Source organism: Polyodon spathula, chromosome 12 (genome assembly GCF_017654505.1).
Source record: "Polyodon spathula isolate WHYD16114869_AA chromosome 12, ASM1765450v1, whole genome shotgun sequence".
In the NCBI taxonomy this organism is placed as follows: Eukaryota; Metazoa; Chordata; class Actinopteri; order Acipenseriformes; family Polyodontidae; genus Polyodon; species Polyodon spathula.
The window spans coordinates 2,299,240-2,316,236 of NC_054545.1; the positions used below are offsets into that span (position 1 = coordinate 2,299,240).

The 16,997-nt window shown below is 44.7% G+C and overlaps 1 protein-coding gene across 2 annotated transcripts; it reads right to left on the bottom strand.

Annotated features, from left to right (window-relative positions):
• Positions 1-6,861: 6,861 nt before the first annotated feature.
• LOC121323876 (kelch-like protein 28) lies at positions 6,862-16,726 on the bottom strand. 2 transcript variants are annotated; one of them, XM_041265184.1, is made up of 6 exons: positions 16,407-16,726; positions 13,730-13,990; positions 12,315-12,952; positions 11,251-11,694; positions 9,753-9,961; positions 6,862-7,469 (listed from the first exon to the last, which is right to left on the bottom strand). In XM_041265184.1, the coding sequence occupies exons 1-6, from the start codon at positions 16,587-16,589 to the stop codon at positions 7,306-7,308; spliced, it is 1,899 nt and encodes a 632-aa protein (XP_041121118.1). In that variant the 5' UTR covers positions 16,590-16,726; the 3' UTR covers positions 6,862-7,305. The 2 variants fall into 2 exon arrangements, with proteins under 2 accessions (XP_041121118.1, XP_041121119.1); XM_041265185.1 differs by lacking the exons at positions 6,862-7,469; positions 9,753-9,961 and adding an exon at positions 9,969-11,014.
• Positions 16,727-16,997: the final 271 nt, after the last annotated feature.

The window sequence follows — 16,997 nt, forward strand, 5'->3', positions numbered from 1 at the left end:
CTCTCGTTTTGGATGTGGGCTTTCAATATCTACTGTACAGAAAAAGCAGCGTGTGTTTTCTGCTTAGTTCCAGCCAGAGAGGGACATCCTTTTAAAGAAGTTAGATTACATAGCAAGTTAGATTTGGAAGCATGATTAAGACCCAGCCCAGACACAGCAGTTGTCTCTAGCACATATGTAGTTGGTACTTTGAAATAAATCGACCAACACCTGCGTAAGACACTGGCAGCTCCCTCAGCTGTTCAACAACGTGCAGCGTGAAGGTAACGACGGCTGGGGGCACAACCAATTGTACTCTGAATTTGCAAACCTGCCCAGTTCAACTGAGCTTGGGCACGCAACATGAAGCCACCCTTCTAAAACTTGACCGCAGTATTTCTGCACGGTACTTTGGGTTTTCCCATGCTTTTTCCATTGTTATACCAATCGTTTACCAGAGTTCACGCCGCTCTGGCATGTTTATTAACATGCTTTACGCGTACCTCGCTATTCTTTACAATGCAAGCTTATGCTTTACCATGCTTTCACTAACTGAAACTTATGAGGGCAACAGAAGACCCAGGATGAGCACAGTAATGTTCAAATAGACATAAAATAAATCAAATAAAAATCAACCACACCAGTACAATATTTTGTGTGTTTATTTAGGAAAAGGTCACGCATTCAATGCAATTCTGTAACAAACGGATTCGTTTTGCATTTCTTTTTTTTTGTAATCACAAGAAGCATGTAAACCTAAACTCGACAGATGATGACAACGTATGCAACAGTCATTTCAGATGCCGGTTGTAATGTAAACCAGAGAGTCCTGCAGGAATCAAGTCAACTGTAATATAAAGTCACATACTGTAGCTGTAATTCAAGCACAAGAGCAGAAGTGTGACTCTGGTAAAGTGACTAAGTCGTGGATAGGAACAGGATGATATTTGATACCGTTTTCACACTGAGCGGGGCACGATAGTGTTCTCCTTCACACTAGAAGAATATTGGGGAGAGAGTTCACCCCACTGCTGGATTAAACAGCTCTGACACCGAATTCAAAAGGGAGAGAAACGGTTTTAAATCCCCAAATTGTTTGTGCAGTGAGTACAGAGCAATAAAGGCCTGTTCCTTACTCCTCCACAATCATCTACATGGGTTTACGCTCTCCTGAACACTGGGTTAGCACTCCAGCAGTGAAGGGCCTCGTGTGTGAAAACGCTATTAGTTAACAGGACATCAGTATGGATCGGTATTTTCAGTGCACAGCTGCTTGCAGATTGCACTTAAAACAGTCCTCAGTAGTTATTTCTCTTCTATGCCTATTCTTTACATTTGAGCACTTTGGTGAAAACAGGATGGCAAACACGGACAAAGTTAATAAAGAAATGAAAATGGATTTCTCAAAAAAGAACCCATCTGAGATTATTTACTACAAATCATCACAACCTCTGTGACTTGCTGCGGCATTTTGCAGACAATTCTGTTACCACTAAAAGGTTATCTTTAAATATCAGTGTTCCTAATAATGCAAGTAACTTTCCAACACAAGCAACAATTCACAGAAAGGTTTCTACAGATATGAGTGCTGACTACTATTTACTAGGACTCAGTTCTTTTAATAATAATAAACTGAATGTCTCTGTGTGAAAGTATAATCATACCAAAGTCTATTATATATTTAAATAAGTAGCACATCACATATTTTTGTGTCTGTATATTTATTGGCAATCAGATGCTAGGTGAAGTTTGGCTGATGCAATGCTAGCACATTTTTAATTAAGTCAAACAACAGAACTTTTGAAAGAAGACTCAATGCTTAAATTTTGGGAAATCAAAAAGGAACATAGTTAAACTACCACCGCCTCTCCAGTGAGACGTATACAATCTACAGCACCAGCCACGCCCTCTCTCAGACAGGCATATACTACCCCTTAAACCCTACTGGACATGTCAGAGCCCACTAACGCTAGACAGCCCCACACTTATTGCTAAGGCAGAACACAACTACCGTACTTACTACTTGCAATGGTTAGCCTATAATAGCAAATGTAATATAGATTGATTTATTCTTCTTTGGATTTTCCCAATTATATGGAGTTTGTTGAGATTCTTTGTTAAAATAAAACTGGGGAAGGACCGCTCCCATTTTCGATGAGCGTAAGAACAATGGACTATAACAGTGCATTTCTTTTCTGTTGAACTTGATATGGAAGAACAGGAAATCCAAGTCTGCTTTGTCGATACAGATATTTACAAAGCAATCTGAACAGTCACACACAGCAACAGCTCTATGTATTCATTTCACTTACATCGAAAAGAATGGCGAATAGAAAAAACCTGTACCAAAGATTATTGCAGGACTTTAAACAGCAATATACATGTATACTGGACGTTTGACATCAAGGTTTACTGAAAGCATGGTCTCTTAGGGTAGGTTTTGGTCTGAGCCAAGTTAAATATAAAGAATGAGCATGTGAGAAAAAAGAAAAAGAACAAAACATTAAAAAAAAAAAGATGCAGCTAGATGGCCAGCATTGACCTTGTTACAGACATCTATGCACAGACAGTTCCACTGTGAATACTCTGAGTGGTTTGGGGAGAGTTTTGAAGTTGCATGGTAGAAGAAAAGGTTGGGATTGTTTTTTTCTTTCCCATTAACATAAAAAGTTAGGTCATTAGAGGTTTTGGGGAAAAGTGAAATAGAGAACTAGAACAGGAGGGACCCAGCCTGTATGCAAGGCTTCCCCTGCTCAGAGGCCCCCACAGCAGGGCAGGCAAGCATCCTTACGAAGGACGACACCATGTCTCTGCAGGCTCTGCATTCTGCTTGTGTGTGCAGAAGGGTACCCAACCAATAAAACGGGTTTGTTTAAAGCAGATTAAAAAAAAAGATAAAACCAGAGGGGAACATTAAACCGCGTGTTCCACCACACTGGGGTCACTCGGTATTCCTTTTTCTTTAAGCTCCTAAGATTAATAATATTGAACTGGATGATTTTCTTATGAATGATCAGATTTGGGAGGTACCATGCAACTTACAATGCCAATCTTCAAATCGGTCTCAGCATTTTTGGCTTCTTGCAAAAGCCAATGGCTCACAAATGACAAAGAAGTGAAAACAGAGCGCGTATATTGAGCAGCCTGGCTTCCTACACATATAAACCTGCACGCAAACAGGCGCTGGCTTCCACCGAAACGATAACTGGCTGATAATGCTACTCAAAAGCAACACATTGATAAACAGCATTTTTTAACTGTTTTTTTTTTCCCAAAAAATTTAAGAGGGGGGGGGGGGGGGTCTAGAGAAAAAAAAAAACAGTTTTGGCTTATCTTTAGCGAACCTCAATTGCAAAGATGAATGTGTTCACAAGCCCCGATTCACACTGATCTCGGACTAGCTAATGATATCATCATTAATATTAGTGCTAACTGTGCTCTGTGCACCCAGCTGTTTGAGTTCCTTTCATTAAGCATTACCTTACTGGTAAGCACAGAGCATGTACTTGTGCTGGCATGACCGTGCTGAATGAGCAAGACTCAAAGCACAGCCCTTAAACTTCAACGCCATATCCAGTCTTCATACACCACTAGTCTCACAGCAACCTGCTGGTGAAGACCAGACTGGAGAACCCCCCCCACCCCACCCCAACCCAGACAACAAGATTTGGAAAACAGCCTCTTTTTCCGCCTTGCGCGGTTGAAGAATTGCTTATTTGACGTGCTTTATTACACGCTCCCACCAGTCTAGTTCTTTTTATTCTGAGGGTGCTTCGATACTTTTCTGTTCATTTTGTGAGATCCAGTCCTGTCTATAAATGTGCCAGCGGGGAGTGACTCGATTACCAACAATGGCACATGTATCTGCTGAGGCCAGAATTAAATTTATAGCGAGAAGTGCTGCACTGGCATTCAAAAAATAAAAATAAATAAACAAAAAATCACACACTGGCTACTGCTCCATGTGGCACACATGTTTATGAGCACGCGTGTTACAAACACACCCTAGTGGTCCTGGTACCATCGGACCAGTCAATGCTTGGGAAATCTTTCTGAGTTCATCTTAATCGGCTCTGTGAACATTCACTGGGATGTCAGAACTACACCTGTTCACCTGTGAGCCACGGTTTCGATTGAGCTGAACGCACAGTTTGTTGCAGCAGCACTGTGGTGGCTGTTATTCGGACTGAAATCATTTTGACAGGCAAAATGATCAGAACGCTTTGAGAATAAAAAGAATTAACAGAGAATAACAAACTGGTATGGAAATAAGACTCCCACTGCATAGCAGCTGGATCCTTCCCAGGCTTTCCTTAGTTCAGACACACCTGAGCTTGTGATCTGTGTGTGTATGTGCGCTCAGGTCATGAAGTGCACAAGAAAGAAAGACTCGAGCTGCTAGGCAACTGGAGAACACAAACACCTGTGCTGCAGCTGTGTTTAAGTCTCCCTGCTGGGTCTAATCTGACAGCACTGGAGAACTGAAGGGGACAGGCCCACTAAGGCATACCACTTTATTGCATGGCGTCAGCACGATAACCACAAGGAGATACTGAGAACAAATCCACTCTCAAAAAAGAAACGAGCAAAGCAGAAGGTAAAGTATTCACAGGCACAAATGAGAAAAAAAACAAACAATTCTAAACATTGATAAACACGTGAAATAAGTCATGCACCGAGACTGACCATCCTGCCATAAAGACATCAGTTACAGCTTTATCCTGAATCCTGTGACAGCACCAGATACAGTGGCTTTATGGTATTATATTACCTGTATGTACAGAGTTATAGTATCTGGGGAAAATAGTGCACAGTTCAAAGTTTAAACCTGAACTGAACGAGCTACTTGCACGGAAGTTGATTACACTTGAGAAATGTCACTGGCCTCCGACAGTTATTCATGTACAATATCTTTATAGAAAAGAAGCCAAAAAGTGATCCTTAGCTCTCTGAACTGTATTGCGCATATTCAATTTACACTAACATTCGCAGAGAACACACTCCCCCTCCCCCCTGACCCTATCTAGAAACCGAACATGTAAAACATTTACAGGCAGCGCATGATAAGTTTCTCTCTTTGATTATTTACAAGAAAAAAAAAAGGCAGCCCTTTTTAAGTTAACAATTTGTAAAAATTTTTTTTTTTTTTTTTTTTTTTTGTGTGTGAAGCAGTTTTGTTTTGTCACATACAGCGACTGATGCAATCAAACCCCATCAGCGTGACACAAGAGACCAGCCACACTCCTGATTCCAGCCACACCCCTGATTCCAGCCAAACCCAGAGAACAGCCACACCCCTGATTCCAGCCAAACCCAGAGAACAGCCACACCCCTGATTCCAGCCAAACCCAGAGAACAGCCACACCCCTGATTCCAGCCAAACCCAGAGAACAGCCACACCCCTGATTCCAGACAAACCCAGAGACCAGCCACACTCCTGATTCCAGCCAAACCCAGAGAACAGCCACACTCCTGATTCCAGCCAAACCCAGAGAAGAACAGCCATGCAGCCAAACCCTGATTCCAGCCACACCCCTGATTCCAGCCAAACCCAGAGAAGAACAGCCACACTAGTGATTCCAGCCAAACCCAGAGAAGAACAGCCACACTCCTGATTCCAGCCAAACCCAGAGAAGAACAGCCACACCAGTGATTCCAGCCAAACCCAGAGAAGAACAGCCACACCCCTGATTCCAGCCAAACCCAGAGAAGAACAGCCACACCCCTGATTCCAGCCAAACCCAGAGAAGAACAGCCACACCCCTGATTCCAGCCAAACCCAGAGAACAGCCACACCCCTGATTCCAGCCAAACCCAGAGAACAGCCACACCCCTGATTCCAGCCAAACCCAGAGAACAGCCACACCCCTGATTCCAGCCAAACCCAGAGAACAGCCACACCCCTGATTCCAGCCAAACCCAGAGAACAGCCACACCCCTGATTCCAGCCAAACCCAGAGAACAGCCACACCCCTGATTCCAGCCAAACCCAGAGAACAGCCACACCCCTGATTCCAGCCAAACCCAGAGAACAGCCACACCCCTGATTCCAGCCAAACCCAGAGAACAGCCACACCCCTGATTCCAGCCAAACCCAGAGAACAGCCACACCCCTGATTCCAGCCAAACCCAGAGAACAGCCACACCCCTGATTCCAGCCAAACCCAGAGAACAGCCACACCCCTGATTCCAGCCAAACCCAGAGAAGAACAGCCACACCCCTGATTCCAGCCAAACCCAGAGAAGAACAGCCACACCCCTGATTCCAGCCAAACCCAGAGAAGAACAGCCACACCCCTGATTCCAGCCAAACCCAGAGAAGAACAGCCACACTCCTGATTCCAGCCAAACCCAGAGAAGAACAGCCACACCCCTGATTCCAGCCAAACCCAGAGAAGAACAGCCACACTCCTGATTCCAGCCAAACCCAGAGAAGAACAGCCACACTAGTGATTCCAGCCAAACCCAGAGAAGAACAGCCACACTCCTGATTCCAGCCAAACCCAGAGAAGAACAGCCACACTCCTGATTCCAGCCAAACCCAGAGAAGAACAGCCACACTCCTGACTCCAGCCAAACCCAGAGAAGAACAGCCACACTCCTGACTCCAGCCAAACCCAGAGAAGAACAGCCACACTCCTGACTCCAGCCAAACCCAGAGAACAGCCACACTCCTGATTCCAGCCAAACCCAAACCCACACACACATGCACGCACCCTCCATCCCAGACCCTCCTCTCGAGCTTTTTTTTTTTTCCTCTCTGTAAAACGAGTAGGCAGGGTGTTTGCAGATTTTTTTAAATGAAATGTGTATTTTTATATACTATATATATATATATATATATATATATATATATATATATATATATATATATATATATATATGACACACACACACACACACACAGCTGTATAGATTCAGTAATCAGAAGATTAAAATGAAACCCTGTTGAAGATGGAACCTTGGTTTAATTTCTGTTGACTCCTCCTCTTCTCCTCTTTGCACTCATCAGTAGGAGAGACAACACCAGCAAAAGAGAAATTCAAAAGCAGAAGCAGGAATCGCGCTCCCCTAATAGACCTGCTCGCTAACTCTGCAAACGAGCGGGCCTGTGTGGACCCGACAGCAGCCACGCGCTTTTCCTCTTCTGATCCGATCAGGTCCTTAATCCACAAAGCAGCTCCCGGGTCTCAGCAACAAATGGGCACTTCAAAAGTTTTCTTCGCTTTCCTTGTTTGTGTTTTGCCATGCAGGGTTTTTGTGTCACAACAAACCCCATTCACATTCACCCTTTAACCCCGACTAACACACCAGCCGCGTGAACTGTCACAGAGCAGTCAGGCCATAGTTACAGCGGCAGTACATCATGCCACTGGAGTCCAACCAGTTGTCTGTGATTGGGTCGTACCTCTGAACAGTATTCAGGTACGATGACCCTGAATGTCCTCCCACCACATAGAGGTAGTTATCGATGATGGCAGCACCCACCCCTGTAACAGGGAAAGAAAAATGTGTGTGTTGGTTTTGTGATGTGGAAAATGTACCGAGCATCAAAAGAAAAGTTATCACTTACATCTGAGCATCAAGAGAAACGAATCACTTACATCTGCGCATCAAGAGAAACTAATCATTATATTTGGATAAAATTCACTAGATGCGATCGGAAAATAACAAACTCTGTTTCAGAGCAGGTGCAGTGCCTTTTTATTGTGCTGATTAACAACTGACATCACGAAGATGTTGCATCTCAGGCAGGTGTTGTGACTCTTGGTCTCCCAGTTCGTGGGCTGTCATTGACAGAGTGTGTCTGGTTATACCGTCTCGCAAGGTTTGAAGTTGCTGGCTGTGAGCACCCAAGACGGCGAGCCACAGTACGCTCCCCTTGTCCAGCCTCCAACATGCCGATCGCACGAAGGCGCTGCTCTCTTGACAGACGTGGCGTATTGTTTTTGAAATCGCTACATATCCAGTGTCCAGTCAACTGCCTCACTAATTAGGTGATCAGTCATAGTCACTCAAGCATGTCATTGTCAAGGATGAATGATCAAATGTTTAAAAAGAAACCGAAAACATGTTGTCAATGTCCATCATTTATATACCTTATTTTATTTCGAAAATAAATGTGTTACAATACCGATAAGTTTCTTTTGATGCTTGGTATATAAACAATTGTCCAGTGGCGGCTGAGACTGCCAAACTCAGTCACATCACTCAGAACGTGTGCAGAACAATCACTCATTGTCATTTTGTAGTAGAACATTCGCCTGCAAGTAAATCTGCAACTTTCACATTTTCAAACTTAAACAACATCAGTCTACCAGGCTATTTCCACTATGCTATCTGAAGAAGGTGGAAACCGAAACATTCTAGCTAATTATTAAATTAGTGAGTTTTCAACACAGCCATCAACTATCAACACAGCAGTCCACACATACTCCCAGACAGCCATCAACACGGCCATCAACCATCAACACAGCCATCAACCATCAACACGGCAATCCACACATACTCCCAGACAGCCATCAACCATCAACACAACAATCAACCATCAACACGGCCATCAACCATCAACACAGCAATCCACACATACTCCCAGACAGCCATCAACCATCAACACGGCAATCAACCATCAACACGGCAATCAATCACCAACACGGCAATCAATCACCAACACGGCAATCAACCATCAACACGGCAGTCCACACATACTCCCAGACAGCCATCAACACAACAATCAACCATCAACACAACAATCAACCATCAACACAACAATCAACCATCAACACGACAATCAACCATCAACACAGCAGTCCACACATACTCCCAGACAGCCATCAACCATCAACACAGCCATCAACCATCAACACAACAATCAACCATCAACACAACAATCAACCATCAACACGGCCATCAACCATCAACACGGCCATCAGCCATCAACCAGCCCATCGACCATCAACACGGCCATCAACCATCAACACGGCCATCAACCATCAACACGGCAATCAACCATCAACACAGCAGTCCACACATACTCCCAGACAGCCATCAACCATCAACACAACAATCAACCATCAACACGGCCATCAACGATCAACACGGCCATCAACGATCAACACGGCCATCAACCATCAACACGGCCATCAACCATCAACACGGCCATCAACCATCAACACGGCCATCAACCATCAACACGGCCATCAACCCATCAACACGGCCATCAACCATCAACACACACAGCAATCAACCATCAACACAGCAACACGGCCATCAACCATCAACACGGCCATCAACCATGAACAAAACAATCAACCATCAACACGGCCATCAACCATCAACACACACAGCCATCAACCATCAACACAGCAATCCACACATACTCCCAGATAGCCATCAACACAGGCATCCACACAGCTATCAACAATCAACCATCAACACAGCCATCAACCATGAACAAAACAATAAACCATCAACACGGCAATCAACCATCAACACGGCCATCAACCATCAACACGGCAATCAACCATCAACGCAGCAATCAACCATCAACACAGCAATCAACACTGCCACACACATGCACATCAATCAACTGTCAACTCAGCCACCCTCACATCCACCCTCACATCAAACCATGGTCAACACACCCATTAACACAGCCATCAACACAGTGCTCAACAGAGCCTGCTCACTGAACGACCATGACTGCAGAATGGAGATGCCTAGCCCTGTAACTTCTGTAGTGCATCTTGTGTAACTGGCTCTTGTACACTTACCTGTTCTGGGTTCGTTCATCGGCCTGCACACGGTCCACTGATTCTGATGGGGATCGTACCTCTCGATACTGGACAAGTGAGAAACCCCATTGTGCCCGCCCACAACGAATATAAAGCCCAGCATGACGCCCACGCCAAAGTTTATTCTTTTATCTGCCATCGGTGCCACCATCTCCCAGGAGTCCTTGCTGGGGTCGTAGCGCTCCACACTGCATGCAAACACAACGACAGGGGTAACGGTACAGGTACAGTGACTTCCATGCGCATCTGAGAACACTCAAACTGAACAAATGCAGAAGGAAGTTATCACTTACAGCAACCAATGAAGATGCATATATAATAAAACTCTTTGAGATTTGTATTCAATTGAATTACATTACATTTTTTATTTACTATTCCCACATTGTTTTTTTGCCTAAACAAAAGTCCTATGCTGCCACTTTAATGCTTTTCTCTTCCCACTCAGTGGGTAGAGGAGAGTGCTTAATTATACAAACCTGTAGCAGCGCTTCGGTTTTAGTGCACAGCACAGACACATGCAATGTAGGCTAGTACAGCCAAAGTGTGTTTATATTAGTAATCACCAGCACTGATGAGCAAACAGCGTATTGGCTAATGCCAGCTAACTTAAGGGGAACTTGTTTGCAAAGTCACTAGATGGCGCTGACTCTTACTTTTCTAAAGACCCCAGCTGATCTAGCCCAGGTTGCATCTATTGCAGGCAACCAGTACAAAGAGGGAGCTCCTGAACTCAGCTGAAAGCAACTTCAAATACAAAATAAAACCCCAAATACAATACAATTAACAATAACAACACAGTGTTTGAGTAACTGCAATTAGAACCTCCACGACAAAAAAAGGGTTTAATAAAAAAGCAGAAATTCAGATTTGACACTGCTTGCTCTTCAATGTCTAAGAGTATCAGGATTCCGTTCCACACAACGTGGTCCTTTTAGTTCCTTCCCTTCCCTTTGTTTATTTTGACCACCATGCGGCTCACGTTTCTTCACAGAAGGCTTGTTAACAAGGATGATGCTGAGCCTGGCGATTCCCTGCAGAATAAACCACTCCACATTGAGCTGGGGTGCCTTCAGAGACAGACGGTAACGACAACAGCTGCTCTGCCTGTGAAGAGCCAAGGGACACAGACCTACACCTACACAGAACAAACAGCTTTCAAAATCGCTCTAAAGCAAGGTGCTCTTTCCGAACAGAAACAATCACACTGCCTCTCGCCACGTACATCCAGAACTGCGCTGCACCTGAAATGAAATGCTGGAGTAAAATGCTTTGAAAATATGGCCTAGAAATAGCAAACATCATGGGAAAGAGGACAGAAAAAAAAACTTGGAATTGCAATTCGAAGGGACTTACTTTTTTAATTGAATACTGTTTTATTTTAAATGCAGTAATGAAAACAATAAGAAGCAGGTGTTAATGCAGCACTGTGGTAAACTCTCGTTTGCGACAGTCCTGCCCCGGAATCAGCCAGGCTCACCTGTTCATGTGCGCAGGGCCGTACCCTCCAATGGCATAGATCATCCCGTCGAGCACCGCCGCTGAGAAGCAGCTCCGGGACTTCATCATGAGCGCCACGGGGTGCCACTCCTTCACCTTGGGGATGTACTTCTCCACGGACTGCAGGTAGTACTGCCCATCGTAGCCGCCCATGGCGTACAGCTCCCCGGCCAGCACCACCACCCCCAGAGTGCTGCGGCTCTCCGTCATGCGCTCCACTAGCGTCCACGTGTTGGTCTCGGGGTCCCAGCTCTCCACCGTGCTCTCGTGCCGTCGGTAGCTGATGCCCTGCCGCATGTGCGTGGCGATCCCCCCCAGCACGAACACCTTCTGGTCCAGGACCGCGATCCCAAACTCGTAGCGGGGGACGCTGAGTGGTGCCAGCCCGATCCAAGAGTCTGTCTGGGGGAAATACATCTCCATGCTACAGGGGGTGGGGAGAAAAAGAGGGGAATGAGCTAGAATGGAAAGGGTAAGGGAGAGGATCAGAAAGGGGGAGTGGGGAAAGGTTTGGGGGTGCTGGGTGCATTGGCAGTAAGATACAGAGCCTAGAGAGATGTGGACGGCAACACTGCTTCCTCATTATAAGGTGCAATAACCACAACCAAATAACAACAAGTAACAACATTCTCACTCGACCCTTACTGTTTTTTTGTATCTAAATATAATGTAACTGGAAAATGTATGGACAACATGTACCCATAAACCCAGAAATGGCAATAAGACTCCGACTACATAGCAATTTGATCCAGTCCTGATTCTGCTATGAATTTAAGAAGACACTCCTGAGCTTGTTACCTACAGACTGGGGCTAATCAAGCACATAATAAAACCTGGAATGGGTGAAACTGTTATGCAATAGGAGTCTTAAAACCATCCCTGCAACCTTAAATATGCATTCTTGGGGAAATGGTGATACTGTGGTTAAAACGGAGCAATCTGCATTGCTGCATTACAACAAAATTGTAAAAGTCTACATAATTAAAAGACTGGAGTGAATGCTTTCAATATATGAGGGGGAATAAAAACCCTGCTTTATTTTACCTCTCCAGCGTTGCGAACAGTCCAGCCTTGCCCCCGACGGCGCACAGCACTTTGGGGGCGCAGCGGGGGCGGGTGGAGAGGACGGTCTGGTAGGAGAGCCTGTGCTCAGGCATGAAATGGTACTTGAGCGCCTCGTTGAGCAGGTGCTTGCAGGTGTGGTCGTCCCGGATCAGGTGGTTAGCCTCGTAGAGCCGCGTGAGGAACTTGACGCTGAGCAGGGGCAGCCTGACGCAGTGCAGCAGCTGGGCCAGGTACTGCTGCCGCTCCTGCACGTCGTACTTGAGCCAGGACTCCAGGGCGTAGAAGACGGTCTCCTCCGTCACCACGTTGAGGCAATCGTTGGACAGGATCTCGTCCAGCTCGGCCCGGGTCAGCTCGAAGAACTCCTCGGTCCGGCACACCTCCTCGAAGTGCTGGCAGATGAACTTGGAGGCAGCCAGGTACAGGTCGTTGCAGCCGTAGGTCTCGGCGAAGCGCGAGATGCCGATGCAGTTGCTGGCATCCAGCTGGTTCTCCAGGAAGGCACAGCACTCCTTGAGGACCAGCTTGACCTGCAGCAGGTTGGCGGCTGGTAGTAGAGACTCCACAGTCTCTTGGGAGATGAAGACAGTCCCCGTGTAGGCATACTCCACGATGGCCTGTAATGAGGAGGCACATTTTTTTTCTGTTTCTAAATTATCAAATTAAATGTTTCATACCCAATAACTGGTGCTAGAGAATTTCCTCTAAAGTGTGTCATACCGACACTGAGGGAAGCTTTGACTACCTAGAAGATTTGTGTTTCTCAGTTTTCATTCATATCATTTTACAGTACTTGTTTTTAGTGATTTTAAAGTTTATGTAAAATTGTTTTGTTTTTTTTGCTTTTTATATACTGTATGAAGTTATTGCTTTCTGTACCTTTCTAAATGCTTGTGTGGTTTCTTTCCTGTAACAATATGTATAGCAGTAACTCGACAGTACTTGCACACTGAAGCTGTACCTTCTTACCTTTGCTGTCTTCCACAAATGGGCTCATTCTGTGTCTGGGCAATTTTTTACATTTTGCCACAATTTGCAATTCAGTTTGAAATTCTCCCTATCTAACTTTACTATAGCTTTAAATCCAGCGAGGTTTAGAGTATTCAGAACGAATCAATGACAGATAGAAATCAGGGAGGAGGGACATTGCCCAGCAGCACTGGGACAACATGGGACAACCCTAGCCCCCAACCCCCTCAGCAGGACAAAATACAATGAAGTAAACAAAAGCTTTGTCTATAAGTTGACACAAGTTTGTACTGCACTGGAGAACAAAATATTTTAAATAGTTTCTTATAATTTTTAAATTTCAGAATTCTGAATGTTTTGAAGTTCTGACAATAAAATTAAGTCAAAATTTGTGATATATTTATTGACAAGGTGCGGGCCTCTACCTGCAGGGCTGCCTCGTCGATGCACTGGAACTCCACCTCCGAGTTCTCCTTCTCCGAGAGGTTGCCCGTGAACATGGCTTTGAAGTAGGGGCTGATGCTGGCGAGCACCACCTTGTGAGCGTGGATCTTGGCATCGCCGACGCGCAGCACGATGTCGCAGAGCTCGCCGTGCTGCCGGAGGAGCTGCAGGCCCTGCAGGAGCTGTTCGGAGTGCGGTCGCGTCAGGCTGGCAAGCATGTAGGACTGGGCAGGCTGTTCCATCTGGGAGACAGGGGGGTAAAACATTAGCAGGGCGAAGATCATGGCACTGTTGCGTGTAAAGAACACATCTTTAACTTTCTGAGCAGGTTTTGGTTATCGGTGTGAGGTGCATACTAAATATCTGATGCATGGGCTATGCAATCAGCCAAAGCTGTGCATTTACAACAGGAGAACAAGAAAGCACTAAAAATAAAAACTGAATGCGTGTCTCATTCACGCGAGCCTCGTTGTCGTGTGTCTAACGATCTGAAGAGGAAATAAAATGCTGCTTAAACATTCTGCACATAGGCAGAGCTGTGCAGGCTTCTTACCAAGCATCAAGCAGGATCACCCTTTCCCTTCTCCAGATAACAAATCAACTTCAACACAGTTACCCTATGAAGACCGCTTCATTTATTTAGATTCAGTTTTGAATGCTATAAATCCTCAGGTAAACATCCAATCGCAGGTATCCTCCGGGGCGCATTAAGAAAGTCACAGAGCCAATTAAAAATATATAATGTAAGCGTAGGTACGGTACTCCCCACAGATTGGACAGAGGCCAATTAAGAACACCACCACCCACCTGCTCCATTTATTTAGCAGCATTATTTTAAAAAAGAAAGAGATTCCAAACATAAGACATATATATATATTTATATACATACACACACACACATATATATATACATATATATACACACACACACATATATATATATACATATATATACACACACACACATATATATATTTATATACATACACACACACACACATATATATATACATATATATACACACACACACACACACACACAAATGTTAGCAACTGCTGGCATCCTGTGAGAAACATCATGACATAAACAGCACGGTTTGCTAATGTAAACATGCTGTTGCGATTTGGTATTATTTTCTGTTTCAGTGCTGTCATCCTGATGACTTAAAACTTGCGTTTAAAGCCTCGATGTGGCCTCAGTAGAGCCCTCAGAAACATGTCTAATCTCAAGAGCACCGGTGAGAACCCCCTGCAACACCTCGCTCCCAGTGAATGAAGACACACCACGTGTGTTCACTGTGCCCCTTCTTACTACACTTCATACTGGAGACAGAGTGGCAGAGGGGCAGGATGGTGCAGGGATGGAAACAGCAGTGTGATCCATTCCTGGTTTTACTACGAGTTTAATAAGAGACCCTAGAGCTTGTTACCTATGCACTGTGGCTAATCAAGAACATATCAAAACCTGGAACGGGTGAAGCTGCTCTGCATATAGGATTCCCTGTAATGGATCGACTCCTACTAGTTTTAGTTTCTAAGAAATCAGATGTGTTTCTGGGAGCTTATTGAGGCCACGGGGTGCTTCAAACTAAAGTGAATTTAAGTCACCAGGATGTGATGACTGAACAGCAAGAAGCACGCATTGGTAAGAAAACTCTGGCATTGCACATATCCCGACCAAGCTGCTCTTTCAGAGAAGTCGTATCTTAAATGTTGGACTATCCAGCTTTAATACAGTTTGAATGAATCGGAACAGACCACGCAAATGACGTGTGTGTTGCATGCCAAGGTTAACAGATAGAGATATTCAAATACGCAGCATCGATAGTTAAGAAGCTTCGGGCTGGACTTGCAAATCGCACAAAGGTTACAAAACACGACAAACGGTTCGACTCAGCGCCAGCCAGCGACGCTGCGTTTTTAATAATCACTGAACTGCTAAAACTCTTTAGAAGACATTTCACACACTGCCAAATCACACGAGTCAGATTCACACTCTGACACGCTAATAATAGAAGCAAAAGCACATCGCAAGCCCACCCACGCATTAGCATGTATTCTTTTCACCGTGTGCATTGCAAAAGCGTCATGTCACAAGCATCTGGTCTATCTATTGTATTTAAGCAATCGCGGTCATAACAAAGTATTCGCATTCGCTTTCTTGACTAAATCAAACCAGTACAGCAGTAAAATACAAGAGCCCACGCTGGTGAAACATCCTATTACAAATGTACAGAACAGTCAATCTGTTTCATTGTGAATGCGGCACGTCGTTAATTAAAAAAAGCTCTCCATAGCAAACCGGGGTTTACCATCCAGCAGTGCATTCAGATACCTATCTATCAACTGAATCGACAGTACTGTATTCAGTAGAGATTGCTTTTCTCTATTCTCAATATTACAAGCCTCACTGCATCAATTCAAATTCACATTTACATTGGACTCTTTGGGCCTCTCGGGTTAGAGAAATGCATTATTATTATTATTATTATTATTATTATTATTATTATTATTATTTGGTGTTTTGTTTTTTAAACCTTCTGCCTTTGCTTTGCAGACTGCAACACAAAAGTGCACATGAACGTCAGCGTGCACCAGGAGGAACGACATACGCTTTTAAATACACAAAACCCCCAGAAAGATGAACTGCAAGCGTACCTGTGATTCTGCTGCCGATGTGCCGATCCGTCCTGTCGTTACTGCAGACTGTGGGGAGACGGAACCAACAGCAACACAGGCTGCACCGCGCCTGTCCAGAAAACAAACGCAGCCTGGGCCTGCCTGGCTTCCGGCTTGTGGGGGAAATAAATGGCGTTGGATGTTATTTTCAAAACGTTTCATACACAGGCAGGTCCGCGGGAGCTTGCCGCGCCAGCATCACACCACGACAACACCAAGCACTCTGTAATACAGTATTCAAAGAGCGGAGTCCTCTTCGTCTTCTTCGCTCCTTCTACCTGCTGTTGTTGCCAAGCCAACAGCCTCCTGAAAAAAAAAAAAAAAAAACACTACAACTCCCACAAGCCCTCTGACAAAGACGTCATCGAGAAACCAGCACGTGCCCGAATATGTAATAAAAGGACAAGCCGCTGGAGGTCTCCCTGCCTTTCTCTATAAGCAAAGTGCCTGGATGTGAGCACAAGATGCAATGGTGCTGGTGTAAATCATGCCCAGGTGCTATGAAACAAGTACAATGAAACTGCTACAACACATCCAAACATTATTATTATTATTATATATTATTATTAT

Bases quoted from the DNA above. Each gene is read 5' to 3' on its own strand.
- LOC121323876 (XM_041265184.1), bottom strand. From the start codon at position 16,589: ATGAAACGTTTTGAAAATAACATCCAACGCCATTTATTTCCCCCACAA. The intron at 12,953-13,729 runs GTAGAGGCCCGC...TCCTCATTACAG, and splicing joins TCGACGAGGCAGCCCTGCAG to GCCATCGTGGAGTATGCCTA. The intron at 9,962-11,250 runs GTGAGCCTGGCT...GTTTGCATGCAG, and splicing joins GGCCCTGCGCACATGAACAG to TGTGGAGCGCTACGACCCCA.